Source organism: Poromitra crassiceps, assembly GCF_964638095.1.
Source record: "Poromitra crassiceps genome assembly, chromosome: 1".
Taxonomy (NCBI): domain Eukaryota; kingdom Metazoa; phylum Chordata; class Actinopteri; order Beryciformes; family Melamphaidae; genus Poromitra; species Poromitra crassiceps.
Window position 1 is genome coordinate 53,658,942 of NC_139623.1, and position 13,575 is coordinate 53,672,516.

The window sequence follows — 13,575 nt, forward strand, 5'->3', positions numbered from 1 at the left end:
CACACACACACACACACACACACACACACACACACACACACACACACACACACACACACACACACACACACACACACAGCAAGTGAACAGAAGCCTTTCTTGCACAGATATGTGGTCGCAAAAGGAAGGAGAAAGCACACAGCTTTGTCAGAGAGGGCAGGGTATTCTCTGTGTTGCTTTATCCAAAAGTCCAACAACTTTCTGAAAGCAGGCTTCAGTGTTTCGTCACAAGACAACTCTATTAAACTCTCCTGCTCAGCCCACACTGTTGCCTGGGCTTTTCCTCCGTCCCACCGCAGCTGAATCCTAACTTAATGTAACTGGAGTTGTATTTGCGCACTGTTTTGCGTCGTTTGTTTGTGGATTCCACACTTGCACTGCTGACGGAGCCACTAGCAGCACATGTGACACTCGCTTCAGCGCTACTAACGCTATTAGCATTAGCCCCCATTCACACAGCACGCCGAAGCAACGCTCAACCAAAGCTGTACCTACGCTGTACCCACAAGTTTCATTTCGGCGTCCTTGTTAACCGGCGAAGCCGTTCACACCACCCGCGCGCGTGCCACGCTGACGCCTTGCTGAAGCTACGCTCACGCCACGCCGAAGCGATCACTCAATACTGACGCCGAATTTCCAAGCGTGACGCTGAAGCCGTGAGGCATGAAGTCAATGGGAGTTGTTGGGGGAGTTGTGGGCGGGTTCAAGGCGCTGAGAGGAAAAGAGAAGGCGTCTTGTGTGAACAGTAAGGCGTACGTTCAGCTTGTGCCTGCTTCAAGCTTCAGTTCTGCTTACGTTCGGCATCCTGTGTGAACGAGGGCTTATCACTGGAAGGCGTTGTGGCTGCAAACCGCTCTTGCGCTTCTGGCTTGTGCTCGTTTCAGTGACCTGTCCTCCTCGTTTACTTGTGTTGAACTTCATTGCTGTGGGACTCCTCCACACGTCTCTTTCCAGTTCGTTTTCAGCCAATTTTGCAACATGCCTGCTTTCTTGTAATCAATAGCTTCTTGCTTGTAACGTTAGTGTACGCGCAACAGGTAGTAGTGTCCATCAGAAACGTCAGAAACAAATTAACAAAAAAACTAAAAACAACAATGTGGAAGTTATTTTAAACCCCATTTAAATTCTCAAGCTTATTTTCATTAATAGTAGCCTAGTATTTTGATAGTATTACTGTAGGCTACATGTTTTAAAGTTGGGTTTATTTCACATAAAAAACATTGAGATTCCAGGGATCCCTCCAAGTACCACCAGCAGGGGGCGCAAGTACCACCGGTGGTACGCGTACCATAGGTTGAGAATGACTGGCCTAGGCTATTACAGGCATTTTTCAGCAGCTAAGATTGTCATTAAGCTGTAGGAGCACAAACACATTTCTTTTAGATATATCACAAACAACTCCTATGTGGTTTAAAACACGTCGCAGCAGCAAATTATGTTATTATTATTGACAATTTGGCAGCGCTCTGAAAGACACAATAGGCCTTTTTCTTCCAACCTGTTCTAACTGGACTGCGTTTCCATATTATATCGTACAGTGTGGGGATATGAATAATAAAGCACATCGGATCATTAGACATCCGTGTCATCAGGCATTATATAGGTTATAGCCTACCAGTGCAGTGCCATGCAGTAGCCTACTGGAATTAGTGAATGATCAAAATTATTTGATTATTATTTGGGAATGAAGTCAACATTATGTTCATAAGAGAGAGAAGGGGAGGGAGAGGGAGGGAGGGGTGAGAGAGAAAGAAGAGAAAACCAGCGGAGAAATTTGCCGTTTTGTAGGCTACATTTAGTCTAGACTGAATGAGAACAGTGACTTGCGCTGCTGTCAGAGCGCATTATTTTCGGACTAAGGAGCTGTCGGATTAGTGAGATTTTCGTTGTCGGGTTAACGAGCTGTCTGACTAATGATACGTCTGTCCAATGCGTCATTTTTCGGACTCGTGAGGTGTCGGACTAGTGCCATGGCACCGCGAGATCTACACCCACTTAACATTATGTCACAAGCCCCGCCCCTTTCCTGCTATATGTCTCCATGCAGATGTGTACGTGTCAAGATGACATCAGTCAAAGTGTACTCAACTGACTGCCCTGGAGTCAAGTCAAGTTTATTTATATAGCCCTAATTCACAAGCATGTATCAGAGGGCTTCACAGAAAGTATGTCTAGCTAATTCTAGCTGACACAACAGTAACAAGAATATACAGAATAAAGATAACATTTGAACAATTGATAATATAGAAAATATAGGAATGAGGGGAGAGCAGAGGAGAGAGCAGGAGAAGGGAGAAGAGCAGGGGGAATGTGAGAGAGTGATGGGGTGGGGAGGGAATGGGAGATGCTGGAGGGTATAGGAGGTGGGGAAGGAGCAAGAGGAGAGAGCAGGAGAGGGGAAGGGAGGGGAGGTGTGGGGGAGAAGAGAGCAGGGGGAGGGAGGAGGTGGGGAGAGAATGAGCAATATAGACGGAGGAGAGGGGGGAGGTGGGGAGAAAATAGGAAATGTGGAGGAGGAGAGAACAGAGAAGGAGAGATGAGGGTGCAGGGGAGGGAGAGCCAGGGTAGAGAAGCAGGGGGAGTGTGAGGGAGGGAGGAGGCGGGGAGAAAACGGGAAACGCGGAGGAGGAGGGAACAGAGAAGGAGAGACGCAGGGGGAAATGCGGAGGAGGAGAGAACAGAGAAGGAGAGGTGGGAGGGTGCAGGGGGAATGTGAGAGAGGGGGGAGGACAGAGAGGAGGAGAGAACAGAGAAGGAGAGGTGGGAGGGTGCAGGGGAGGGAGAGCAGGGGGAACGCGAGAGGAGGAGGCGGGGGAGGGAACAGACCTCTCCGCCCCCCCCCCCCCCCTCCAGAGAGGACAGAGAGGAGGAGAGAACAGAGAAGGAGAGGTGGGAGGGTGCAGGGGAAGGAGTGCAGGGGGAATGTGAGAGAGGGGAGAGGACAGAGAGGAGGAGAGAACAGAGAAGGAGAGGTGGGAGGGTGCAGGGGAGGGAGAGCAGGGGGAACGCGGAGTGATCTCAAGGACACACACACACACACACACGCACACACATACACAAATAAAACCCAACCATCCGTGCACACGTTAGAATCAAAATCTATGGGGCATTGCAAGATCAGATGTTCTTGTTCAGTGTGTGATCATGCGTGCACACACGCCACCCCCCCCCCCCCCCCACACACACACACACACACACACGCACACACCCCTCCGACTAATCTCTTGGTCCTTGACTAAGAAGCAGAACAGCTGATTTCCCCCTGCGGCAGACTGCCACAGATTCCTAAGTGAGCCTGTCATTGTTTGTGCTCGCTTAATTGTCCCGCGGAGGGAGAAGGTGGGATTAAACCATCAAGTTTAATATTGAGAAAGAGCAAATCTGGAAGAGGGCCTGTCAGAGGGGGGAGGGGAGAGAGATCCTGCAGAAAGGGAAGAAAGAAAGAAAGAAAGAAAGAAAGAAAGAAAGAAAGAAAGAAAGAAAGAAAGAAAGAAAGAAAGAAAGAATACTCTGACATATTTTTTTCCAAAGCAACAAAGGCAGCTGCTCCCTGGAGGTAGAGTAAAGCAACGGAAGAAGATCGCTATCAACAAGAGTGCCATTATTGATCCAAGCCCTCAAATTAACCCAATCCTACAAGATAATGAAGTCAATCTAGCCTGGTCACTTAGCTGAGTGAGCTTAATGAAGTCAATCCAGCCTGGTTACTTAGCTGAGTGAGTTTAATGAAGTCAATCCAGCCTGGTCACTTAGCTGATTGAGCTTAATGAAGTCAATCCAGCCTGGTCACTTAGCTGAGTGAGTTTAATGAAGTCAATCCAGCCTGGTCACTTAGCTGAGTGAGTTTAATGAAGTCAATCCAGCCTGGTTACTTAGCTGAGTGAGTTTAATGAAGTCAATCCAGCCTGGTCACTTAGCTGATTGAGCTTAATGAAGTCAATCCAGCCTGGTCACTTAGCTGAGTGAGTTTAATGAAGTCAATCTAGCCTGGTCACTTAGCTGAGTGAGTTTAATGAAGTCAATCCAGCCTGGTCACTTAGCTGAGTGAGCTTAATGAAGTCAATCCAGCCTGGTTACTTAGCTGAGTGAGTTTAATGAAGTCAATCCAGCCTGGTTACTTAGCTGAGTGAGTTTAATGAAGTCAATCCAGCCTGGTCACTTAGCTGAGTGAGTTTAATGAAGTCAATCCAGCCTGGTCACTTAGCTGAGTGAGTTTAATGAAGTCAATCCAGCCTGGTTACTTAGCTGAGTGAGTTTAATGAAGTCAATCCAGCCTGGTTACTTAGCTGAGTGAGTTTAATGAAGTCAATCTAGCCTGGTCACTTAGCTGAGTGAGTTTGCAGCCTTTTGTCTGGAACATATAGTTAGGTCGTCTCGGCATAGATTTAAACGCTGTTCGTCCCATAAAACACTGTTGCTCTGTGACCCATCTGCCATTTAGTCAGTCTCTAAGGAGTCTGAAGGCTCTGGTAACACTTGGCAGAGGAGTGTGTGTGCATCAGTGTCTGGTTCAATATAAATGTACTGTACTGCGGGCCTTCTTCTAAAATGTTTGGGTCTGTAATATTTGCTGTACTCTAGATCCAAATAAAAGTATTTAAATGTGTGTGTGTGTGTGTGTGTGTGTGTGTGTGTGTGTGTGTGTGTGTGTGTGTGTGTGTGTATGTATGTGTGTATGTGTTTGTGTGTGTGTGTGTGTGTGTGTGTGTGTGTGTGTGTGTATGTGTATGTGTGTGTGTGTGTACGTGCGTGAGTGTGTGTGTGTGAGAGAGAGAGAGAGACAGAGCTCTCATACTGTAAGCTCTCATACTCTCAAAATAAATGTCACACAGTTAATATCACTGAGCGGCATGTTGGGGTCAAAATAGAGCTGACTTATTCCATTGGTCTTTGAACAGTGTTTTGTCAGACCCTGCAACCCCCCCCCTCCCGTTTTCTCCCCAGTTCCACTTGCTCTATCCCCTCTGCTGTCCTGGTCCTTGCTCCATCCCCTCTGCCGATCTGAGGAGAGTTGTAGACTAGCACATGCTCCCTCTGATACATGTGCTGATACCAGCCGCTTCCTTTCACCTGAAAGCGAGGAGTTTCACCAGCAGGACGTAGCATGTGGGATGCTCATGCCATTCCCTCAACCAGGCTGACCAGAGGAGGCGCTAGTGCAGCGACCAGGACACATACCCTTAATCCGGCATCCCACCCACAGACACGGCCGATTGTGCCTGTATGGACGCAGAGGTAACACGGGGGCTCGAACCTGTGCCCTCATGTGTTCAAACGTGAATACGGGTTTGTTTTTGCAGTGCTTTCCTGGTAGCACAAAAGCCATTGGGCCATATCTTACGCCCAGTGCAAGTACAAGGGCAAGGGCAAGCATTATCTTTCTAATTTCTAGCACTCAAAATAAAATTAAAATCTTTTAATACTTATTTTAAATATGATTTTGAGTCATACTGAACAAAGAAGTGCCTCGCTGTCTCTGGTAGCTGTGGGAAACTTCTGTGGTTGTTTAATTGGCCTCTGACGACATGGATAAATAAAGTTAGATAGAAGTGAATGGAGTGTTCTGTGCGTCACGTGATGCCAATGTTGCCACACACACACACACACACACACGCACACGCACACACACACACACACGTGTGTGAAGTCACCATATCGGGTCCGCACGCCGAGCCCTCGGCGGCTGGCATGAACTTGGTCTCACACTTCCTCCCCACACGATGACACCACAGTGCCTTGCAGATATCCTGGAAGAGAGAGAGAGAGACACAGACACAGAGAGAGAGAGAACCAAATCAAAACAAATCCAACTAGAAAAGTGAACTCGGTGGAGTGCAGATCTCTGCCAGGACCACATTTTCCCCCAACTGACCCATAGACCATATGTGTGACGAGACATCGCCTGAATGCAATGTGTTAGTGAGTGTTGTCATACTGATATGCTATTGTAAATCATATATTGTTATTGTCATTGTCTGCTTTTATTTGAGTGTTTTGTATATGTATTCATGATGGGTTTATTGTATGTGTTGTAACCCACGTATTTATGTGTTTTTGTCAAGTTATTTCGTGTGCATTTGTGTTAGAATAATTGTTTCATTTTTTTTTCGTTTTTTTTTTATTGGGGTTTCTCAAGGGCAGTCTGACTGAGTGTATGCCTGTGTATATGTTTTCATAACACTGGGCCAAATAACCAGCCTGTATTTATGTATTACTAGTGCAGTGCACGTTCCCCCCAAAGCACAACCCCGTGGGCACTCCACCCCCCCCCCCCCCCCCCCCACAGACACACACAGTGCACTCCGTCAGGTCCCCCCTAAGTGCACTCCCCAAGTTTGAAGTCGATCCAACAAAGGGTTCTCGAGATACGCGCAGGACAGACATAGTGAAAGTCCTGGAATTATTGTATAAAGAAGATATATATAGTGCAGTGCCCCTTCCCCCTTTCAACACCCCGTGGGCGTCCCCCCCACTGCACTCCCGTCAGGTCCCCCTAAGTGCATTCCCCAAATTTGAAGTCGATCCGACAAACGGTTCTCGAGATCTGCAAAGGACAGACATACAGAAGTCGATCGGACAGACAGTCCTGGAGGTACGTGAAAGCTGTGATGTTATTTTGAATTGCATAACGTTTACCACTGACCAGCAACACACCCGCCAAGTTAGAAGTCGATCGGATGAATGGTTCTCGAGATACAGTAAACCGCTTTTTGTGTTACCAGTAGGTGGCACTATGACTATGCATAAGTCCAAATTGCATGAAATTTGGCACCGCACTCCCCAAGTTTGAAGTCAATCGGACGAATGTTTCTCAAGATAAACTGCTTTTTGTGTTGCCAGTAGGTTGCGCTGTCAATTTGCACCACGTCAAGTTCCCAGCAGCACACTCCCCAAGTTTGAAGTCAATCGGATGAACGGTTCTCAAGAAGATAAACCAATTTTTGTGTTGCCAGTAGGTGGCGCTATGCCGAATTGCATGGAATTCAGCTCCCTGCACTCCGTTGCATCCCCCTAAGCGCACTCCCCGAGTTTGAAGTTGATTGGACGAACGGTTGTCAAGATAAACCACTTTTTGTGTTGCCAGTAGGTGGCGCTGTGCTGAATTGCACGAAATTCGGCACTAAACTGTGTGGAGTTCCCATCATTTATTTTTATTTTATTCGTTTATTTGGATGGGACAGTGCAAAATTAATGAACACAGAAACCACAGAACAGATAGTAAAACCTGGAACATCAGCCCATCACCCCAAATTTGAAGTTGATTGGACGAATGGTTCTTGAGATATTTTTGTTGTTGCCAGTAGGTGTTAATATCGTTTTCTGTTGGAGATACCTTAATCTTCTATCTACTGTTATCCTCTGCCATGACTAAAATGGAAAAGGTTGATTTTCTCATTGGCACACACACTTTAGCAGTTTCCACTGCACATTCAAACCTTTGATTTGGACCAAGGGCCTTGAAGCACTTCCTTAATGTTGGAGGCAGGTAAAGTCTATTACAGTTCTATCAGCAGCAAGGAGAGAATGGAGGAGCAACAAGGAGAGATTCCCATCGGCAGCGCTCCAGTGTATATTCAGATGTCCATCCTAGAGAGTGTTTCAGGGGCAGGCGCAGTAACTCTACCCAGTCTGTGTGTGTGTGTGTGTGTGTGTGTGTGTGTGTGTGTGTGTGTGTGTATCACTGATGTGTATCCAGTATGCTGCATGTTTTTATGTCTTTGAAGTGGATATACAAGAGTGTTAAACATGACGTATGAGGAACTATGAAGACTGGCATGAATATTTTACACTCAACATCTATAAGTACACATACATACATACATAGTGTGTTGGGGGTCCGTGAGGGCACTCAAGCCTAAGGTCATCAATCAGTCCCTCTATCCCACTCTATCATTTCTCATTCTCCCTGAATGGACAAATGCCACCAGCTTGTATTGGTTTGGAAGCGGTGCAGCCACTTCTATAAGTGACTTTGTGTGTCCATCCGTTTTCACTGAGATTTGGCCAGTTCTCCCTCCTCCTCTACAAGGAAGAACAGTGGAGACAGTAAGCGCCGCGGCTTGGTGAAACACGCACACACACACACACACATGCAGAGAGAGGGGAGAGGGCTAGAAGTATAGTGTTAAAAAGGCTCTAAGACTGCAATGGTTGCGTGCCTCCGTGACGTGCGGAGGGATATCAGGAAAAGTAGACCTGCTTGCAGCTAGTGTGGGGAGTTGCGGGTTCGAGTCTGTTTGAAGTTCAGTCGAGACCGGATAATTGAATAGCTGAAAGTACCGCAGTTTATCGTGTGTTTGGCAATTTATTGTGGGAATTGTGCGTCTATGACTACAGTGAGTATTTCCCTGTGTTTATTAGCGTTTAATGTTTAGTTTGATAGATAATTTGCAAGAGAATGTCGCCAGTCGGCACTCTTTGCAGTGCTAATTAAGACGGCATGAATGTCGGTGCAATATAAGACGCTTGTGGGGATGGGCAATCGCCTTACAGTAATTGTCTGTTGAGAGTGGTGCGTTTAGATAAATAGGCAATTCAGTGTGTACTGATAATGTGTGTAATTTGGGTAATTTGGGAAGAGTTATTTTATTTCCATTACAGTATGTATGCGCTATCAATGATGCGTCCTAATTATGATCACGTGACTACACGTGCATATGCATGCTTTCGGCCAGTGGGCAGTAATCTGACAGCATGCAGGTATATGGAAGGTGACTTGTGGATGTTTGTATGTTGCCCCTAAGACAGTTGTTGAACTGTGTTGATGTTATTTTGGTTTTAGTATAGCTGGGATATTAAAGGGCATGTATGTGATATTTGATATCTGTATAGTATGCCACTGTATTATGGTTAATGTTATCTGTATAGGCCTACTACAGTATATTTAAGCAATATAGCATGAGAGCTAGTGTGTTGTGGCAAATATATCCCGCTGATCAGTTGTTATCCCACTCAGCCTGCGGCCTCGTGGGATAACAACTGATCAGCGGGATATATGCCACAACACACGCTGCTCGAGTGCTATATTGCTTTTATAAAACGGTTTCCAAGTATGATAATATAAATATAATAATAATACTATAAGTCCGACTGGCATGGTATTCTGATAGAGTCAGTTGAAACACTACTGTAAGGCGGGACCTCTAGCAAGAAGATAGACGTGCGGGTGATTTGATTGGATCGTTCTGGAGACTGAAGTTGACATTGGCCAATCCTGGCGCTTGCTGAGAAGCTGAGAGCTTTCTGGAAAGCCCGACAGGCAGCTCGAGTGCAACGCTGCATTCTCAGCGCTTGCTGAGAAGCTGAGTGCTTTCTGCAAAGCCCGACACCAACTAACGTTACGGGGTTAAATGCGGGGTTAAATACGGGGTTAACAGCCTTTTTTTTGCAAAGAAGACATTAGCCCGCATCTATTCTTGTACAAAACATAATTTTCTGCGAAGTATTAGTAAAGTTATAAGCGAAGATCGATTCACAAGGATCTGACAGCTGTCTCCGCCATTTGTTTTTTTTGAGGTAACCAAAGGCTTTTAGTAAGAGAGTTGCCATGGCAACCAATAACCCATGGCCATGGGTTATTGGAGTGGGTTATTGGATTTATACAATGGCTGTGAACCAATCAGATTGCTTGATTTGAGAGAGCCGTTTTATAAATAGGGGTATACTGCAGTAATTATTATTTGTATACTTATTTCTATATTTGTATTCTGTTTATTTACAGAAACCACATTTTCCACAATTTTCTACAAGTGTCACTAACACCGGTCTAAGTAGAGTAATAAAGGACAATTCAACTTCATCAAAGGCTTTTATTGGGACCCCTCTTCCACACCCACACCAGAGTTCTAATCGGACTCTCCACAGCTATTTGGCCTATCCCACCAAACTTACTATTTTTTATATAGGGTTCGGCCTGCACCGCTTACTTCAGCACCTGGGTGTGATTTAACCAATTAAGCGGTCAAGTGTGTGTATCGGGTGGGGGCGCTGAGAAAACTGCTGAGAACTGGAGTCTGTATACATCCTCCCTAAGTTGTCTTTTACTTCCTAAAGAGAGATTGATGGAGCTTTTAAAATTCATGCATGACATGTTTTTGCACTGAAAGAGCCTTGTTCATTGCTTTTTTTATCTCCTGTGTTCTACCTTCTTAAAATCCAGGGTGCAGAGTTTGGCCTTCTCCCCAAACTGCCATTTGCACTGTGTGTCCGCGTCGTACAGCTCGCCAGGCAGCTTCTCGGGGTACCGATACTCTTTCACCGCTCTGGGTTCATCTGATAGGCACAGGGCCTGGGCAGAACTGAGAGACAAGGAGACAGGAGGGGAAGAGGGGAGAGGAGAGGGGAGAGGAGGAGAGAGGAGAGGAGAAGAGAGGAAAGGGGAGGAGAAAGGAGGGGAGGGGAGGTGAGAGGAGAGAGGAGGGGAGAGAAGAGAGAGGAGAGGAGAAGAGAGAGAAAAGAAGAGAGGAAAGGGGAGGAGAAAGGAGAGAGGAGGGGAGAGGAGAGGAGAAGAGAGGGGAGACAAGAGTAGAAGAGGGGAGGGGAGAGATGAGAGGGAAGGGGAGGACCTTGCTTAGACTTTAATGATGTGCAGCATGCACGCAGACATAAATGGACGGAACGGTGGCTCAGTGGTTAACGCTGTTGCCTCACAGCAAGAAGGTCCCGGGTTCGAACCCCGGTCCGTCCCAGGTCCTTTCTGTGTGGAGTTTGCATGTTCTCCCCGTGTCCGTGTGGGTTTTCTCCGGGTGCTCCGGTTTCCTCCCACCATCAAAGAAAGACATGTATGTTAGGGTTAATACTCCTGTCAGTGCCCCTGACCAAGGTACTGGCAAAATATCTGGAGTTGGTCCCAGGGCGCTGCACAGTGGCTGCCCACTGCTCCTAGTTCTAGGAAGGTTCCTAGTAGAGGATGGGTCAAATGCAGAGGATGAATTTCCCCAAGGGGATAAATAAAGGATAACTTAACCTAACTTAACTTAACTTAACTTAACTTAACTTAACTTAACTTAACTTAAATGATCTTGCTATAATACATTGCAACCTCATGCACACACAGAGATTATAGTTGCTATAATACATTGCAACCTCATGCACACACAGAGATTATAGTTGCTATAATACATTGCAACCTCATGCACACACAGAGATTATAGTTGCTATAATACATTGCAACCTCATGCACACACAGAGATTATAGTTGCTATAATACATTGCAACCTCATGCACACACAGAGATTATAGTTGCTATAATACATTGCGACCTCATACACAGAGATTTTAGTTGCTACATTGCAACCTCATGCACACACAGAGATTATAGTTGCTATAATACATTGCAACCTCATGCACACACAGAGATTGTAGTTGCTTCACCACGACCTCATGCACACAGAGATTTTAGTTGCTACATTGCAACCTCATGCACACACAGATTGTAGTTGCTATAATACATTGCAACCTCATGCACACAGAGATTATAGTTGCTATAATACATTGCAACCCCATGCACACACAGAGATTGTAGTTGCTTCACCACGACCTCATGCACACACAGAGATTGTAGTTGCTTCACCACGACTTTATGCACACACAGATTATAGTTGCTATAATACATTGCGACCTCATGCACACACAGAGATTATAGTTGCTATAATACATTGCAACCTCATGCACACACAGATATTATAGTTGCTATAATACATTGCAACCTCATGCACACACAGAGATCTTAGTTTCTATAATACATTGCAACCTCATGCACACACAGAGATTGTAGTTGCTACATTGCAACTTCATGCACACACAGAGATTGTAGTAGCTATAATACATTGCAACCTCATGCACACACAGATTGTAGTTGCTATAATACATTGCAACCTCACGCACACACAGAGATTGTAGTTGCTACATTGCAACTTCATGCACACACAGAGATTGTAGTAGCTATAATACATTGTAACCTCATGCATACACAGATTTTGCAGTGGCTATAATACATCACAACCTGCACACTGAGATTCCACCAGAGAGAGCATCAGTCCACCATATTCCATTGTTTCCCACTTTGGAGAGTACCATAAAGCATTGCCATGGTAACATAACAAGTTTGCCAAACTCTGAGAGTAATGGCCTTAATTCATCAGACACACAATAATGACATGGTTGCCCATATCACTCATATCCTTAACACAGATGGCGGCTTTCCAATGTTAGCTGATATCACTGGTAACTGTAGAGAGAGGTTTTACTGCTTCAATAGCAGTCAGGGGAATATAACAGAAAATATGGTGAGTTTGAAAAGGCGAAATATGTTGGAATGGTTCATCATGCTGGTGAGTGGTCCTGATTGCTTTAGCAGAGTGTGTGTGTGTGTGTGTGTGTGTGTGTGTGTGTGTGTGTGTGTGTGTGCGCGTGCGCGTGTGCATGTGTGCGTATCATGTGTGTGTGTGTGTGTGTGTGTGCAGTGTAGGGGCGGCTGTAGCTCAGGAGGTAGAGCGGGTCATCCACTAATCACTTTGGATAAAAGAGGTCTGTGGTTTGATTCCCACCTCCTCCACTCTGCATGTCGAAGTGTCCTGGGGCAAGATACTGAACCCTAAATTGCTCCTGATGGTGTGCCAGCACCCTGCGTGGCAGCCTGCCGCCATCGGTGTATGAATGGGTGAATGTACCTACTGATTGTAAAGCGCTTTGGATAAAGGCGCAGGCCATCTTTACCATTTACCAGTTTAGTGTGTATTACTGTGTGTGGGCCTATGTGTCTACAAAGAACAATGGCTGTTCTACCTATGCTGTGATTGTGCTTGATTCTCCGTTATCCTACATTATTCACATTATATGTCATGGACATTCTGAAAGATACCTTACATTTCCAACACAGACACACACACACACACACACACACACACACAAGCACGCACACACCCTCTTTCGCCGGCCCTCTTCGCCGTTGCACTCGAGCCCCTTGCCTTAAAAATATGTAGTCACCCAAGCCTTGCAGGCCTGAAGGTCGGCGGTATTGAACATGGACGTATTAGTTTGTACGCTGATGACGTAATATTACGTATACCTACATGACTCAGAAAAGTCGATCCCCCGTTGTCCTAGAATTAATCACCGCCTTTGGTAAGCTGTCCGGATACACAATTAACTGGACAAAGAGTGACTTTATGCCTCTCTCTGATGTCTTCACTCCCCGTTTCCTGGAAAATCTCCCATTCAAATTGGCAAAGGACCGCCTCACCTATCTTGGCTTGACCATACCCAGAGATCCTAAATTAATATTTAAGTTGAATTTTGGTGATTTTGTTTCAAGACTTAAACAATGTATAGAAAACTGGAAAATTCTCCCTTTGTCCATGATCGGCCGTGTAAACTCAGTTAAGATGGTTTCACTTCCCAGATTCCTCTATTTGTGTCAAAACCTTCCCATTTTTCTCACGTCTGCTTTCTTTAAAGAACTGGACTCCATAATTGTATCCTACATCTGGAACTATAAGAACCATAGAATTTCTAAAATTCACCTGCAAAAACCCAAATCTGAAGGAGGGTTGGCCTTACCAGTGTTTAGGAACT

At 45.6% G+C, this 13,575-nt stretch overlaps 1 protein-coding gene across 1 annotated transcript in view; it reads right to left on the reverse strand.

The window, feature by feature from the left end:
• Positions 1-13,575, reverse strand: part of adamts16 (ADAM metallopeptidase with thrombospondin type 1 motif, 16) — a gene marked incomplete at both ends in the record, with an annotated part of 179,072 nt that overhangs the window by 59,095 nt on the left and 106,402 nt on the right. Inside the window, 2 exons of the mRNA XM_083648904.1 lie at positions 5,652-5,747; positions 10,145-10,298. Coding sequence (XP_083505030.1) covers positions 5,652-5,747; positions 10,145-10,298 — 250 coding nt within the window. The remainder of the gene's footprint in view (positions 1-5,651; positions 5,748-10,144; positions 10,299-13,575) is intronic.